Raw genomic sequence first — 16,931 nt, 5'->3', positions numbered from 1 at the left:
GTTTTTTTTGTTTGTTTTTGAAAGGACAACACACATCTAATATACATTTATAATAGTTAGTTATAGTTATTTTTTTTTATGTGTATATAGGTACACAAGTATTTTTTTTATATAAAGTTTAATTTATGTTTTTTTTTTTTCTTTATAATATAAATTGTCTGTAAATGAACACATCAATTCCACAATTCCGCGTAGTGTAAAATTGTACTAAAATTTATGTTTTCAATTCTTGCGTAAATTTTTTAAAAAAAGTTTTCTTTTTTCTTATATATAATTATGTTGTTTTTTTTTTTTCTTAAGTATATTATGTAAGTATTTTTTGTTATATAATATAATCATATCTCTTTCTCTTAACCTCAATTTTTGAGTTAGTAAATTGTTTTTTTTTTTTTTTTTTCTTCAAATCTGATTTGATTGTTGCATAATAATGTGTTTTGTTTTTTTTTTTTAAACTGTCTTCCACAATCAGTCTTAAAATTTAAGTCTATACAATTTTTTTTATTTTATTCGACAACAACCGTTCGATTTGTATTTTTATAAAAAAAAATTTGAAGCCCATACGAAAATATTAAAAAAGTTAAAAGAATGTTTTTGTTCATTTTGATAAAATATAAATTATACTCTCGATAAGAGTAAAATTAAATATAGATTATATTTATTTTTTTTTAACTTTTTAATTAAAATATTTAATATTTTTGATTTTTTTTTTGTTTTGAATAAACGATATTCAAATTGAGGTAAGTCGTTGATTTGTACTCAAATTATAGGTCAATTTAATTAATATGAGTTTTATTTTTTTTTTCTTTTAAGATTTTTTGATTATTTTTTTTTAGAAAGATTCTTGTTTTTTTTTAATTCTTTTAATTTTTCGTTGAGGCTTCGTTAACACCCGATCTTTGTTTCATTTTATATATATATATATAAAATCATTGAGACGAAATTATATATTTACTTTACTAATAGACGTGGACAAACCGTTTGTGAGGATTAGATCCTTCTTTGGAGTCTGGTGAGAGTTCAATTAAAAATACAACTCTTCCATCTGGCATGAGAGCAACATCGCAAGTGCGATCTTTTTCATCTAGAGTACATGGCATTTGTGGATTGACTGATGGACGGATTTCAATCTGTGAAAAGAAAAAAAATTTTTTGAAAAATCTATTGTTGCGAAACAAATACATTTATAGTATTTAAGTCTGGCTCTGGATCTTAGGTGTACAGTTTTGAACTGACAGTAATAAAAGTTATTTTAAAGGTTTGAAAATGATCCTAAACATGCAGCGCAGCGATAGAAATTTTATGTTATATTATAACTGTTAAAGTTTTGTCCATAGAAAAAAATGTTACGCATACACCACAGTGACCCGGAAATCATTTAATTTTTCTTTTTCAATAATGACCTGTCTTCGCTTATTTTCTTAGACTTAAATAGATAATCATAATACATTTGTTTAAGGCCGTTCGTTCTTTAGGTTTTTTTTTTTCGAGAATCAAGTTCCTAAGTGGAAAAACTATTTCAAAATAATAAAATTCCCTAATTATTTTAGATTTTTATTTTGACTCTAGATGGCGCCCCAAAACGGTTAAACTTTTTTCTCATTTGAAATAGGTACTTATGAGGAACATTTTTTAGATATAGCCTTAAAGTAAAAATGTTTCAAGAGATTCTTATCTTCATTAAACACAGTTTGCAAAAAGGTATAAACCATTTTTCTAGAACCAGGCAGGGGTTTAGTCAGGCTATGGATGTTTTTTTGTGTTTATTAAAGCAAGCATGTTTTTTTAAAACAAGCAATAGCATGAAAAATAAAATAAAACCAAAACAAAAATGCGTGTCGGTGTCCTGACTAAACCCCTGGTCCTAGAAAAATGGTTTATACCTTTTTGAAAACTATTTGCGATGGTTGTAAATAAACTGTTTTTTTTATCTTCAATTTTAAATTTCTTTGTTTTTTCATTTGATTGAAAAGTTTGGTAAAGATTTTTTAAGTTTTACAACGGGTTACATTTGCTGCCTTGATTTTTTTTATTAAACAAGATCAATTATGAAAGGCATTGGTAAAGTAACCCTGTTTTACGGTAGCTGATAGACATTAGTTTAGTTTATTCCAAAAAATAGAATTTTAGAGCCTGTTACAGATTTCAGAGATGTACGTTTGGTTTACCGAACGCGAGGTTTTTATAGAGTGGAACTTTTTTATTTGAATGTTGTTTTGATAAGTGAGTTTTACAAAGAACTTATTTGGTTTTTAGTCGAATTCTGTTATAAAGGGAATAGGTAATATATAAATTTCAATACTTACATCCCACAAATAATCCATGTTAGGACTAAAAACAATGACACGTTGATTCTTCGAATCAGCGACAATAATCCGTCCTTCATCATCGCAACATAATCCTGATGGTCGATTGAATTCTTGAAAACCACAGCCTTCTTGACCTTTTGCAGAAATAATCTAAAAAATAAAAAAAAAGAAAATTTCGTTAAGTTTTCTTATAGTAAAATTTCTCAAAAGAATTTAAAAGTTTTCCAAGTTGAACATACCTCATTTACATCCGGATCAATCAAATATAAGCAATGATTGTCGAAATCAGAAACAATGATATTGCCCTGCGGTGTATAACATATTCCCCTTGGTGCGGCAATACTCTTGCTTGGTCCATTATTATCAAAGACAATTTGACGAATGAAACGACCTTCCGAATCAAACTGCTGAATACGATGATTACGCGAATCAGTAACAGCAATTTGACGCCTAGAATTGACAGCAACATCCCAAGGATATTGGAACTGTCCGTATTCCTTTCCGAAAGTACCGAATTTCGAGAGGAAAATTCCATTGGCCGAGAATATTTGAACACGATGATTGTCTTTGTCAACGACTATGATACGATTATCACAATCAGTACAAATTCCAGCTGGTAAGTCGAATTCAGCATTTCCAACACCTTTGCGACCGAATTTGAATTTAAACGTTCCATCAGGGTTAAATACTTGAACGCGATTATTGCGACGATCGGAAATTAGTATGTTGCCCATTTTGTCAACACAAAGACCCCACGGACGGCTTACTTGTCCATCATCATGACCCTCAGTGGCAAATGAGAGTGTCAGTAGATTTGAATTACGAACCTTGATGTGGTCAGAACTTCCAGCAATGCACTGAGTTATTCTGGGAGCACCAAACTGTAGAGCTGGTGAAGTTCGCAAAAGACTTATTTCCCAGTCAAGACCTGGATTAGGCATGCGTTGGGTCAATGGCGTTGGTACACGAAAGCTCACATCACGAAGAATTGGACGACGAGAAGCAGCAGCAGCAGTCATGGCCGAATGTGGAGTAGAAGATGCTAGACCTGATGATGCAGGCAGTGGAATCAAAGACCCTGCTTCAATGGGAATATTTTTATCATCGACTACAACAACTCCACCCTGATTGCGGATGTCACCCAAAATAGTGAAATCTGGAGGAACAAATGCAAATAGTTCTTGGCGGGGCTGGAGATCTTTGAAAATAGCAGCAAACTGTTCCAATTGACGTTGACCATTGGTGATCTTGAGAGCAACTTCGATTTGTTCCATGAGATGTGAGTTTTCGTAGACCTTAAGCAACATGTCGGATGTCTCAGATAAACCAGAAAGAGTCGATTTAAGTCCTGCCATTTGGTCATGCAACAAAGCCAAGCGTCTCTGGCGAAGTTTCTCAACAAAGTCTAGCAAAAATCTCTCACGATCTTCAATGGCAATCATAAACTGTCTGAAGGATTTCCTAATATTATCTGACAATTCAGCACAATTCCGTTCGATGAGGCGAATAAATGCCAAAGCCTTATCAATGCTACCCTTAACACACTTGGTACCCATGCGACTACTTTCAATAGCCAAATCAATCTTTTCCTTGGCCTCCTCGACAAAGCTCTGAATCGAGGTGTAGTCATGATCCTTGTGCTCACGAAGTGTACAACATTGACAGACTAATTTCTTACAATACTCACAGACATAGCGATAGATTTCGTTGTGTAGATCGCACATAAAAGCTGGCCCTGGAATCACAGTTGGCATTCCTCCAGTTGAAGTGGATCCAATTGGTGATGGCAATGAGATCACTGAATGATTTGAGGACAAAGGACTGTTACGATGGTCACGTAAGCAGTTATTGCACATGAATTCGTTGCAATCAAGGCAGCGAATGGATGCATTACTATCACATCCAGCGCCACAATGAATGCTCGAACTACTCGAGTTACTTGATCCCGGTGACATTCTTGAATTACGGACAAGTGGTTGTGTAGGTTGTGTACTAAACATTCCATTCATAAGGAAATCATTGTGTACTGGTGAAGATCTAGAATAAAAAAAATACATGATCATTAAGAAAGAATTATAGGAAAAATTATATTTCAAAAACTTACATTTGGGTACTTTGAAGAAGTGCTGTATTCAGTTCCCAAGCAGGAAAAGAATCCAATATACCAGCTAAAAGTGTTTCGGTGGATGAATTTGTATTTGCATGTGGTGGGACATTTTTGGTGCCGTGAGGAAGATTGTTATTCGTAACTAACTCCATTTTTATAAAATTGGATCTGAAAAGTGAAGATGAGAAGAGATTTAGTTGAATGAAATTTTAAATGATTGTAATTTTAAAATCAGTAAATATTATTCAGTAAATCAAATTATATTTGCCACCTATTAATACCCACAAACATGATCAAGAGCTACTAAGAAAACGGACAAAAATTAGAAGATCATACAACTCACATCTGAAGTTCTGAAGAACTCAGTTTTCTTTACATTTCAACCTAGCACACCGAGAAAATCAATTACAACGAAGTTTTTAATGTGTTATTGCATATTCCAAATATTTTTTTTTTTGGCACACTAAACCATGAGAATCAACAAGAACGAAGTAAAAAGAAGAATTCGTAGTTCATTAAAAAAGAATTTCGAACTAAGAAAAATAAAAAAATATTGAGTCATATTTCGTATAGAAAAAGATATGATAATATGAAGTTTTTCCATGAAAGTATTATAGTTCACATTTGATTATGGAGGAATAATTAATAATATGGCGAGGAAAATCCAAATGAATCAATTCAGATTTAGTGCAGTGTGAAACAATACTGCAACATTTAAAATAAGGAAAGGACCCAAAAAGTGACGGTGGAATACCAAAAAAGTGGGTCCGGTAAATCTGTCTGTCTGTCCGTCTGTATACACCTCAAGCTACAGCCTAAACTAGTAGAGCGATTTTCTTCAAACTTGATAGTTGGGGGAATTAAAAGTCTTTTGTTTTAGGACATATAACAGAAATAGAAAAGTAATTTTTTTTTCCAAAACGGCTCTAACGATTTTGATTAAAATTTGTATGTGTTGTTTTACAGAAATTAGTTTTAATTAAAAAAATATTTTTTGAACCGTTACTAATGGTACCTGCCATAGAACATTTTTTTTGCTCTCTGAATATTCATACAAGACCAATCCGATTTCAGCGAAAAATTTTATGCAAAAGCGTTTAAGTAACCGTAATATTAAAATTTTAGAAAATTTTCAAAAAACAAATTTTTGGATTTTTAAAAAATATTTCAAAATTTTTTTTTGAAAAATCAATTTTTTGAAAACCGGTTAGTGCAATATTTCAAATTTTAGTTTTTTTTCTAAAAATTCCTTTTCATACAAGAAATCTGATGGCATACCCCTTTTTGTGATCGAAACCATTTAGAACCGTTTATTATTAAATATAAAAAAGATTGTATAGTCCGGTCAATTTAGGCATCTGAGGTTACATTAATTCCCAGCAAGCTGAAAATTGGTAGGATTGTTGGAAACACCATCATAAATTAAATCTAAAAAGTCCTCATCGATCCGAGGCCTGGTTTTTCGCATTTTCAGCAAAACGGTGAGTCTTATCAAAAAATTTTCAATGCAAGAATTGTAGACCAGATTATTATATATAAAAAGTGTCATGACACTTTTTTCCTAAGACCCACCGTTTCTTAGTTGAGTTGAAATCGTCATAATCAGTAGTATGTATCTTTTTACATTTTTAGAAATATGCTTTAATAACAACAAATTATAATTTTTCCTAATTTGTTTTCATAAAAACCTTTAAGATAAGAGCTACTTTTACCATAAGTCCTACATTTGTTTTTCTTTTTTTTTTTTGGCTCCAACAACTCTTTGATTGTTGATTTAGCTCTCGGAAGGTTCGTTATATGTAAATTCATATTGTTACGAATTATTATACTCAAAATCATTACTAACTCCAGAAAGCTAACGAAAGAAAGCACACGTCGATGAAACATTTTTTTGATATCAAAAGAAAATTATTTGCTATGAAAAATGTCTAGTACATAAAACTGAAGTAATATTTATTTTAATTTTAATTAAATTTCCGATTTTTAAAAATAATACCTTCCATTACTTGAATAAAATATAATAACTCATTAAGAAAAAAAAAATAATGTTTTAGTGTTCGTCAAAAAGTCGAATCATTAGCTTTAGCTTTTCATTGCAATCCAGATACATACTTTAGCTTTGATTTTAAGGACTTAAAAATTCATAGCATTTTTTTTCGCTTTGAAAATTTTTATTCAAAATGCAGAAAAAAGATAAATGTCAAAGAAAAATGTCTTCAATTGAACAATAAAATTACTTATATCGTTCTTGTTAATTCTCATATTTCAACAACACAGCAATAAAATACTCAAAGTAAACTTCGTTCTTGTTGATTCTCATGAAATAATGTCTCTACTAATTCACTAATCTGATTTGAATAAAATAACACAAATGTGATTAAACTGTTTTTAATTCAGTGCACTGATGTCAATATATTTTCGTGCAAGTACCTACTCCTCATAAACAATAATTAAAGCTGTTTTACTGATTTATGTTTTATGACTTTGAAAATTTTCGTTAAAATCTTTATTTCTAAGTAATTTATTGCAAGAATACCTACTTTTTCTAACTTTCTAGAAATAAATTAATGTTTGTAAAACTAAATTATAACTGAACACTTCCATATTCCCATTGGGACTTCTAAAAACAGGAAGCAAGTACCAGGGAACTAAAAGAAATTGCACTGGTTGTTATTGTTATTGTTGTATTTATTCGTATAGTGTACTTACTGAAATAGTGAAATGTGAAAGTAAGTATATATGTATAAGTATAAGTATATGTATAATTGGAAAATGGAAATCTCTCCCTTTCTAATAGAGGGGTGATATTCTGTGCAACACACTTTTGGTACAAAAAGGGATCTCTGCCATAGCATGTGAGGTGAGGTGAAAGCGGTCTGCTCCCTTTTCTTTTGTTTTCTTTATAGAGCTCTGAAATATTTATGGCTGGCCCTTTTTTTCCACAGAAACTTATGTACGTTTGTCAAAGGGAATTAGAAATGAAGAACTAAAATTAGGAAAAAAAAAGAACTAAATAACACACGTACCTATTCGATGTGGGGTGTATAAATGCAATTTTGGGGTCTCGCAAAATTAATCGGCATCGGTTACAACAATAGGAAAGAAGAAAAGTTTATAATTTTTTTTTTGGCTAAGGGTGAGTTTTATTTTATTATGTAGGTTTAGATTTTCGAAAAAAAAAAGAAAAACAACAATATTAAGTATATTTGGCGGTAATTCCAAATGATTAATGGATGACATTTGATTGTTCTGGGTTTTTTCTGCAGACCTTTATAATTAGATTTATTGGATTAAATACATAAAAGGCATGTTCATTTAGGTTAGATGGTAAATTCATATTGGGCAAAGGTTTTTTGATAGAATTGGACCCAACTAAATAAAGCTAAAAGGGATTGGGTGAAAGAAAAATTTAAAAACATAATTTATAAGTGAGCTTTATCAAACTACCATGAGCGGTGTTTACAACGTAACATTATTTGTTTATAAATCATCTTTCCGATGATATAGGTATATGTCATGGAGAAGGAATTGCGAGAAATGTTCAAATTTTGCCAATTTTGCCAGAAATCATTAAAAAAATCCATTAGGTCACCCCGACATATATCGGTACTTGGATTACATTTGTTTTCGTTTTCGTAAAGGATTTATTTTTCTTTAATTTTTCTAACAAATTTAAGTTTAATTTTAGATATCTAACCGCAATAGTAGAGAGAAGTATAAGTTATTTTAAGCCAGGATTACAGATTTCATTTTTAATAAGGCATGAGGCTAGTCAAAATTTCAATCCATCTCTTTCAACCCATATCGTTCACTTTTGGCTGAAGATTGTAAAACCTTTTCATAAAAGCTTCGAACTTTTGACGTGACTTCGATATTAATACAAAAATTTTGTTCATTTTTATAGTCAAAAAAAGTTGCGTTCGAGTCTGAAATAACAAGTCTTCAGGCAAGTTATGAAAGTCTAAACTTGTGCACTTAGGGAGACCTAGATCCTGATGAAATGCTTATAATTGCTGTATTTGTGTTATGTTTCATCGTCAACACTATTTTATCAGATGAATGAGCAGACTGAGTCACATTACAAATACCGTACTTTTATGCCAGAGGTTTGGGTTCGATTCTCAGTCTTCACCACCTGAATATAAGAAAGATTTTTCAAGGATACTACCTTTTTGCGAGAAATTGACAAAGCCTCCAAGAGTATCATTGTCATGAAAAAGTAGGGTATCTCTGAATAGCCGGTCGGACTTGGGGGTGGGGGTAGATTGTAGGTCCCTTTCATTCTTGCAAATTAATTACACGCACACAAGAATAGTTGAGGTTTGTAAGCCAATAGGCCTTGCTCTTTCAAAGGGTGACAGAGAACCATAAAAAACTTAACCTACAAACACAGCTCTCAAAGTGAATCTTGAAAGAAGTCACAAAGACAATTTTTTGCTGATATTGGTAATAAAATTTATTGAAAACATTGCCAACAAATTGAGTTTCTTTTTACGCTCGCAAAAATTCATTTAAAACACACATTACCCAAAACAAAACAGATCAGCATCACAATTGAACAAGCCTCTACACTGAGGAAAAAAACGCAACGTAAAATGTAAAATTATCAACGTTGATTTAATGTTGAAAAAATTAACATGAAACTTCTTCAAAATAAAATTGAAACAACAACGTAAGAAATTTTTATATTTTTGTAGGACTTCAGCTTTTGTTGCAATTTATCACTCTAATTTTCAACAGTGAGATAGCACGTTAGTAAAGCATTCGCCTAGTAACCCAAGAGTTGTAGGTTCGATCCCCAACGGCTGCCCATTTTTCTTTTTTTTTTAAAACTGATGCTTTTTTTAAAGTTGAAACAACTTTGATTTAAAGATGTTTTATAACGTTAAACCACTTTTAACTAACGATGTTCTACTTCAATTTTAAAATTTTCGTCTTCAACGCAAAATCATTCAGAAAAATAGGTGAATCAACGTGGTTTTCGTTGATTTTAAGTTGTTTTTTCCCTCAGTGTAAGAGCCAACACCGACGACTGTTTTTTAAAAACAGAATTGTTATTTTTTCGATAATTTGTATGAGAGCCAATATTTAGCTCGATCTGCGTACCAGGTACCAGGACTTAGAACGAAATTGTGTTCAGTTGTAAGACAAAATCTTTACAAACAGTTTTTTTTTATTTAACTGGGAATTTTTGATTCATCAACAGTTCTTAAGGTGCAAACCAGAAATTTTTTAAAGCTTGTTCAGTTTATACAAAGCTCCATAATAGGTATACATTCATTCCATTTTCATTAAATATTTTATCAATATTCAAGTACTCTTTTTTAACTATTGTAGTAAGGTACTCCAAACTATGAGAATCAACAAGAACGAACCTTGTGCATTTCTTAATCGAAAAACAAGCAATTTTAAATAACCAAAATGAATTAGTTGTGCAATTAAAAAAACTTCTTAGAAACCAAGCAAGTGTGTTATTCGAAAAAAGAAGGACCCAAAAGAATGATTTTTGTATTCAATGCATCGCAACTTAACTTTGCAAAAAAAAGAACTAAAAAAGTTCTTTAAAATAAAATAATTTTTCAACAAAATGTATGACCTTTGTTTTTTTATTTTTTCAACTGCTTTTCGTATCAACGATATGCTTATGTTTAAAAAACATCTAAGGCATCTATTAAATTATTTTCAAGTTCATGCAACACAATTGAGTCCTTTAAATTTAATTCTTTTCTAGGAAAGATGTGCGTGAATTTAAGCATGTTCAGTTCATTAACACAACACAAAACACATTTAGCTATATTATGGAACCTTGAAAAACTAAGTTTTTTTTATAACTAGATTGTCTCTGTATATTTCAAAACAACAATTTTGTTCATTCGTACAGCAGAGTAGGTAGGTAGATGGTAGGTACCCAAAAGAAATCCTGACAATGATCAAAAGATAAATTATATATGAATCCTGCATCCTGCGTTTCATCATCTACCTGACAATAGCCTTCGTATGCATTTAATGTGTTTGGCTTAAATTTCAAACAGATGCTCCGTTAAATTAATTTAGTATGATGTCTGAGGTTTAAAAGCAGATGTTTGTCAATTATAGTAGAAGAACAGGACAGGACACTAGGTACTTTAGTGAGTATGAGTGCGTTGTCAAGTTTTTTTTTTTTGTTGTTGTATTTTATGTTGTAGGATAAGTAGGCAAGGAAATAGGTACCTATCTAAATTATGTACATAGAAGAGGGATCATCATTCCATTGCAAAGCAAGTGGTGTTAAATTCCATTCTGATTTGGATCAATAAAACCTTTAAAAATGCATCCGCCGATACTTATAAATAGAAACTTAAAACCACCAAAGTAATAAAGAAAGAAATTTTTTCTTTTTTATAGTTAATTGAGATGTTTAAATTTTAAAAACTTTTCAATTTAAATTAGATACAAAAAAGTCGTCGCAACGATTATTTTCCCCCCAAAATAGTAAATTTAAGAATATTTGGGCCCACTACCCTCAACATGGCGTCAAAATCGGATATTTGCTAATTAATGAACAATTTTGTCATAAAAAAGAAATAAAAACTCAAATCCCATCACCAGGGAATACTTTCCATCCATCATTTCTCTTACTCAAAAATGAGTCTGCGTTGTTTGCAATACTAGGATTCTAAGTAAACGTTCCTCATATCAAAGGACTCTTTAGTCTTCACCTCATATCAATTTTTACACCCTTAATTCAAAGTTAAGAGGTTGGTACAAATTTTGACAAATTTTTTGCCAGAGTTCTATAATCTCTAATGTTGTTATGGGGATGCTGCTGGTTATTATTTTTGTTGTTGTTCTTGTTGAAGTAGAAAACGCAATTTATAACTAAGGAGTGCGTATGTATAAAAGGGTCAATCACCTTAGTTTCAAGGAATCTTCCTTATAACTTCTTTTTTTTTTGTATTTGGAGAAAAGTAAACTGTGAGAAGCCAAACCAACGACAACCCCCCAACTTATCAAACTGAAACACAACCTTCTTCTTCTATAAAGACCATCTTTTTTGCCCATTCTTTCAATATTCTTCCTCCCTTAAAAATTATACCATTTTACCTCTCTACTATTTTACCTCTAATGGGACAAAAATGTATAATATATATATATGCTCGGATAGTCCTGCTCCTGTGATGCCTTGCAACATATTATAGGCTGCAAAGACTTCAGCTTGGTAGAGTATTATATAGCTTCGTTTTTACAGTCAAAACCTAGTATTTGAGTTTTTAGAATAAAGGACTTAATAATTTTAAATTAAAATTACTTAAATAAATACTCCTTTTACTTAATTAGTAAACATTTTGAAAATAAATCAATGCGTGTATTTAGCAGATACATTTATTTCAACATAAATGCATACCTACATTTGGATTGAAAAAAGAACAAAAAAACAAACAGCTAGCCAGTTCAAGTTTCAGATATTTGAAAGTGTTTAGCAATCTTTGAAATCTGAACAGGCTTCCTCTGTCAGAAACAGAGCCGGGAAAGCTTTGGATTTGCTTTTCAACTTCTGTTGACTAAATACTTTGATATCTGACGAATATTGAATTAAAAAGAAAACGTAACAAAATTGTAACTTTTGCTAATCGAGATGTCAAATTTGAAGTTGGTCCTAAATGAATGGAATTTTTTTCAAGGAAGTGTAAAATAGACCCCATATGGAAAAAATTACACCAAATGCCTACCTTTCAAGTGTCGATTTTTTCGCACAAAATAGGCGCACCTGAAGATTCGATTAGAGCCCTTCTCAAGGAATTTCGGCTTTAATAAACTGCGGCTTACATTCACACGATCTATGAATTGAATTATTGTCAAAAAGCTAAGTCGTTCCCGGTCAGCAAAAATCAATTCGTTGGGGTTTAAAATTGGGTGTTTTAAATGACACGAAAGAAAATTTTTAGGGTGGATATTTTGCTAGCCAAACAAATAATTTTCAGCAATAAAAGTTTTCGTAGCAATAAAAGTACGAATTGAAGTTACCAACTAAATTTTTGGTGTGCCTACAAAACAATCGCCTTCCACCAGTAAGTATTGTTTATGCTCAGTTTGAACGTTTAGGAAATTATCTATCAAAACAATAATTTTTAATGTTCAGCCACACAATTTAAAGTAAGTTTTTTGAAACAACAAAATAATAATTACCCAAAATTGTAGGTATACCTACTATTATAGAAATGATAGGAAATATTCATTCATGGCCTTTGGAGGAATACATGCAAAAGATTAAGGGCTCTTAAATACAGTCAACAGGGAATCATTCATAAAAATCTGAAAATAGTTGTAACGACCAAAATTTAAATACTGTCTTGTGAAGCTTTCGTCATTGTGAAAAAGTGGCAATTCTCAATATCTAAGGACGATTTGCCGCGCAAAAAATTAGTAGAATCTTTCTTTTAGCTATAGGAATTATACTTTCAGCCAATTTTATGTAAAGCAACAGCAAGTCCTTCTCGAGATGTTAAGAGTTGTGTGCTATTCAAAATGACACAAAAAAAGTAATCCGTGTTATACAATGAATTACAAATAGCTTAAAAGATCAACTGTTGAATGGCTTTTTGACTTAATGTGAGGAGTGTTTACTCTCTGTGACTGTAATAACTTAACTATATCTGTGTTTTTGTGGTGACTCAGTATTTATCTGAGTAAAATTTTGCACGATAAACAACAACAAATTAATTTTAAGAATAAACAAAAGTATTCGTTTGTTGAGAAATTTTTTTGTAAACTTATATATTTTATATGAACCTTCAACGACAAAAAATAAATTGATAATTGATTTTTTAAGTTGTTTAAGCTTAAATTTAAAGATTTTTCAAGTAAATTTTTTTTTCGATATTGAACCAACGTTGACCATATTAAATTTTATGTTGCGTTTTTTTTCCTTAGTAAGCAATCATTTCGAAATTTTCAAAACATTCAAATTTATGGTGCAAGTAGCAAAGGTGATAAGTTCTCTAAGATTTGTTTTCACATCATTAGGTATAAAAAGCAACAACTGTGTAAAACCAAATTTATCAAATTTACATACAAAACTGTTTTGGGACATTTTTCCACCATAATGAAATATTTCAAAAAAAAACAAAACACAGTATAGAGCTTTTTTGACTTTAGGTAGATCCGAACTTGGTGCACTTATTATCTTTTCTAAGCATACAGTTTGATCTCACAATAATTGTACCTATAGACAAAATATTTGACCAATGTTATTATTTTCCGAACACTTTTTGGGAGATATCTAATCTAAAATTTTAACAAAAACAAAACGACTTCTTTGGATTGAAAGTAGTTAATACGGTTTTCTCAAGGAAATAAAAGTCATAAAAGTCTTCAAAGTCGGTTCATCCAGTCGAAACTTCTGAAATAACAAACATAAACAAAAAAAACCTTCCTTTTTTGTAATCGGTTAAAAGACAGTTAAATAAACAGAATCATTTAGCTCAACTTTCTGTAAATCTAAACCTGCAAATCTTTTAGATCCTTTTGCTGAAACGACACTTAAATATTTATGTTTGAAAATACATAAATGCTTATTTCCTAGTTTTTTCTCTGCTTAAACTGTCACATAAGATTTTTATGTTGAACTTAAATGCATAAGTTTATCCCTTCAGCAAAAGAGTATTAACTACTGCTATTAAGTTAAAGTTTTCCAAGTTTTAAATTTGTTGAATAGAAGTTGCAAGTTGTGTAAAAACTTCAACATCATTTGCACCATCACTAGTTTACAAAAAATTGCACATACGAGGTTTTGACTGTTAGTTGACATTACCCATCAGAGTTACCAAAATAACAACAACAACAACTGAATAAAAAAAAAAAAAAAACTAAAAAAAAAAACACCCTCCCAACAGACGAATAAAAACAAGGGGGAAAAAGTGCGTCCTGCGTAAACGCACCCTGGGAGGGTAGCATAGAAACTTACAATACTACGTACAAGAAGTGTAAAGACCATCAACAACACCCTTCTTCAACAAGACAAAAAAAAAGCAAAAAAAAAAATAAAGGGAAAAAAGGAAGAAAAACAACAATGACAATACAACACCACAAAATTTAACACTCTGTGGGGCTTTTTTTTCTAAAACACAAAAAATGTTTAACTTTTAATCATAAAAAAAAATATTTCGAGTTTAAAAAAATAATTTTTTTATTTAAAATTTTAAAAAAAATCAATTTTTACTTACAAGTATAATTTGTAATTTGGTAAAAAATCGTTCAGAACGGTAAAATAATTTAAACCCTAATTTGTTGGGTTTTTCCTTTGGATTTTCCTTTTTTTTTATTTTATATCAATTTTATTGATATTTTTTTTTTATCTCTACGCCGAAAACAAACAAAACACAAACAGAAAAAAAAAACAGAATGATAAAAAACGGGACACTTTAAACTAACTATTGAACTTGTTTGTGTGTTTTTTTTTAAGTTAACGGAATTTAAATATATTTCATTTTAATTTTGTTTTTTTTTTGTTTTTGTTTGTTTCATAAAAAACACATAATTAAACAAAAATAACGGAACTATATTATATTATTGCTTTTAATGCTAAATCATTATTGTGTGTGTTTAACTTTTACTTTCGAAATGTTCATTTAGACTGATTTGAGGAATTTTTAAAACACCATGACACACCACCAACGACTCCACTAAACATCGCACTCTCACTCAAAGTGATTTTGTGTTTTTTGTTGTTGTTTTGTGTATTACATACATTAAAGTGTATATATGAAAAATTTTAGAGTCCAAAAAATTGAACGGTGAAGTGGAGGCCTATAGATGAAACTCCTCCACTTCTTGGTTTTCCTTCGTTGTTAAAATTTGGGGGATGAGTATTATTCACTATGCCGATGATGATGATTATGATGATGCGTAGAATAGAACGCAGTTTTGTCGTCACTGTTTTCGTTCGTTTCGTTTGTTTTTATATTATATTCATCCAGTGACCCAATTAAAATAAACGCCTGCTCTCAAAAGAGTGCGTTTTCAACATGCGTACATACGAAAAAACGAGAGTGAAAGCATACGATTGCGACTATGACGATGAAGAAGAAAACCGATGATGAAGATTTTTATTAAAAATAAAATAAAACATTTAGGGCGAGTGTAAATTTAGACTAAAAAAATCACATAAAACTTCAAAATAAAACACACACTCTCCTTTCTTCAATGCAAGTTAATAAATTGTTTATTGTTATTTTGTATGTTTCTATTTTTGAAAATTGTTCCTGATCATAGAGCGAGGCATAAAGATAAGATAAGACCGAAAAAAGTGTTTTTATCAAAAATAGTAAAAAAAAAAAAATTAAACCGGAAGATTGTTTGTTTTTCTATTTTATTTTGTTTCGTGATGTTTTCCGTTTGACCATAAGATTGCAACTGTCCTATGAAAATATTTTTTCTTTAATTCAAGATGCAAAAAATTTTCAAATCCCGAAAATGTATATATATAAAGAAAGAGATAGAATTACATATATATATAATGCACTTTTTTTTTTTCTTCTTAATAATATTTACATCGAAGGATACAAAATATATGGCACTTCCACTAACTTCTTCTCTTTTATACTTTGGCCATGACACTGAATTGATTTTCATGTGTTTCCCTTAGTTTAGCCTAGAATTTCCCGAAATCCACATCCAAATTCGAAGTCCCAAAGTCCCACAAGAATGAAGAATACAACAACAAAAACAAAAAAAAAATAAGAAGAGAAAATACAAATGAAAATATAAACAACACCATCATCCCTTGAAAAATGAAAACACACAGTCAGTTTGTGCGGCAAGACAACAACAAATTTAACCGCCCGCAATAAAAGAGGAATTTTACCAGGAATTAGTTAAAACTGGGAACGTACCTACATGTAATTGAAAAAGTTGTTCAGAAAGTGGTTGTTTTTTATTTTGTTCATACTGTAAAAAAAGTCAAGTTTGGTAATTGTTAAATTAATCAAGTAGATTGTAAAATCTCTTTAGAAATTTCGTTCCCACTGGGACATTAATGAACTGAACAAGAAGTATTTGAGACGTTTTATGTTGAAAAGGCTAGTTTTATACCATTTATACCAGATAACAATGTCACTTATGTATGTTTGAAATAGACTTACAAAATCAATAAGTTTGAAAAAGTTATAAAATCGAAATAATTTACAACAGAATTTCCTCAAAACCATTGCACATTGATGATCTGTCAGTTTTTTAGTGGTTGAATCAGTCAGTTACGATTTTTGTGTTGGAACTTGGTTTGGACTAGTTTAAAAAGTTTGAAATTTCTGCCTTTTTTTGGAATAGATGTTGGAGAGTGATTGTCGAGTCAAAGTTGATATAAAACTTGGCTGCGCACTACCGTGTCCCTTAATTAAATAGCCTAATATTTTTGTGAAATTCATAACTACTGCTTTTGTTTTAAATTTAAAGTTTCAGTTTTTGGAAAAAGAAACAACTTCACAAAAACAAAAATAAAAAAATAATCAATTTTCAAGTATTTCCCAGATCTTCATTTTTTA

General features: G+C 30.5%; 1 protein-coding gene across 1 annotated transcript; it reads right to left on the bottom strand.

Moving 5' to 3' along the window:
- Positions 1-432: 432 nt before the first annotated feature.
- LOC129905654 (protein wech) lies at positions 433-16,009 on the bottom strand. The gene is made up of 5 exons (XM_055981182.1): positions 14,616-16,009; positions 4,411-4,581; positions 2,546-4,343; positions 2,304-2,456; positions 433-1,127 (listed from the first exon to the last, which is right to left on the bottom strand). Exons 2-5 carry the CDS (start codon positions 4,563-4,565, stop codon positions 957-959), a joined length of 2,277 nt encoding a protein of 758 aa, XP_055837157.1. The 5' UTR covers positions 4,566-4,581; positions 14,616-16,009; the 3' UTR covers positions 433-956.
- Positions 16,010-16,931: the final 922 nt, after the last annotated feature.

Source organism: Episyrphus balteatus, chromosome 1 (genome assembly GCF_945859705.1).
Source record: "Episyrphus balteatus chromosome 1, idEpiBalt1.1, whole genome shotgun sequence".
NCBI classification, from domain to species: Eukaryota; Metazoa; Arthropoda; class Insecta; order Diptera; family Syrphidae; genus Episyrphus; species Episyrphus balteatus.
Note: the sequence above shows the minus strand (reverse complement) of the source record. Positions and strands in the feature narration are given on the sequence as shown.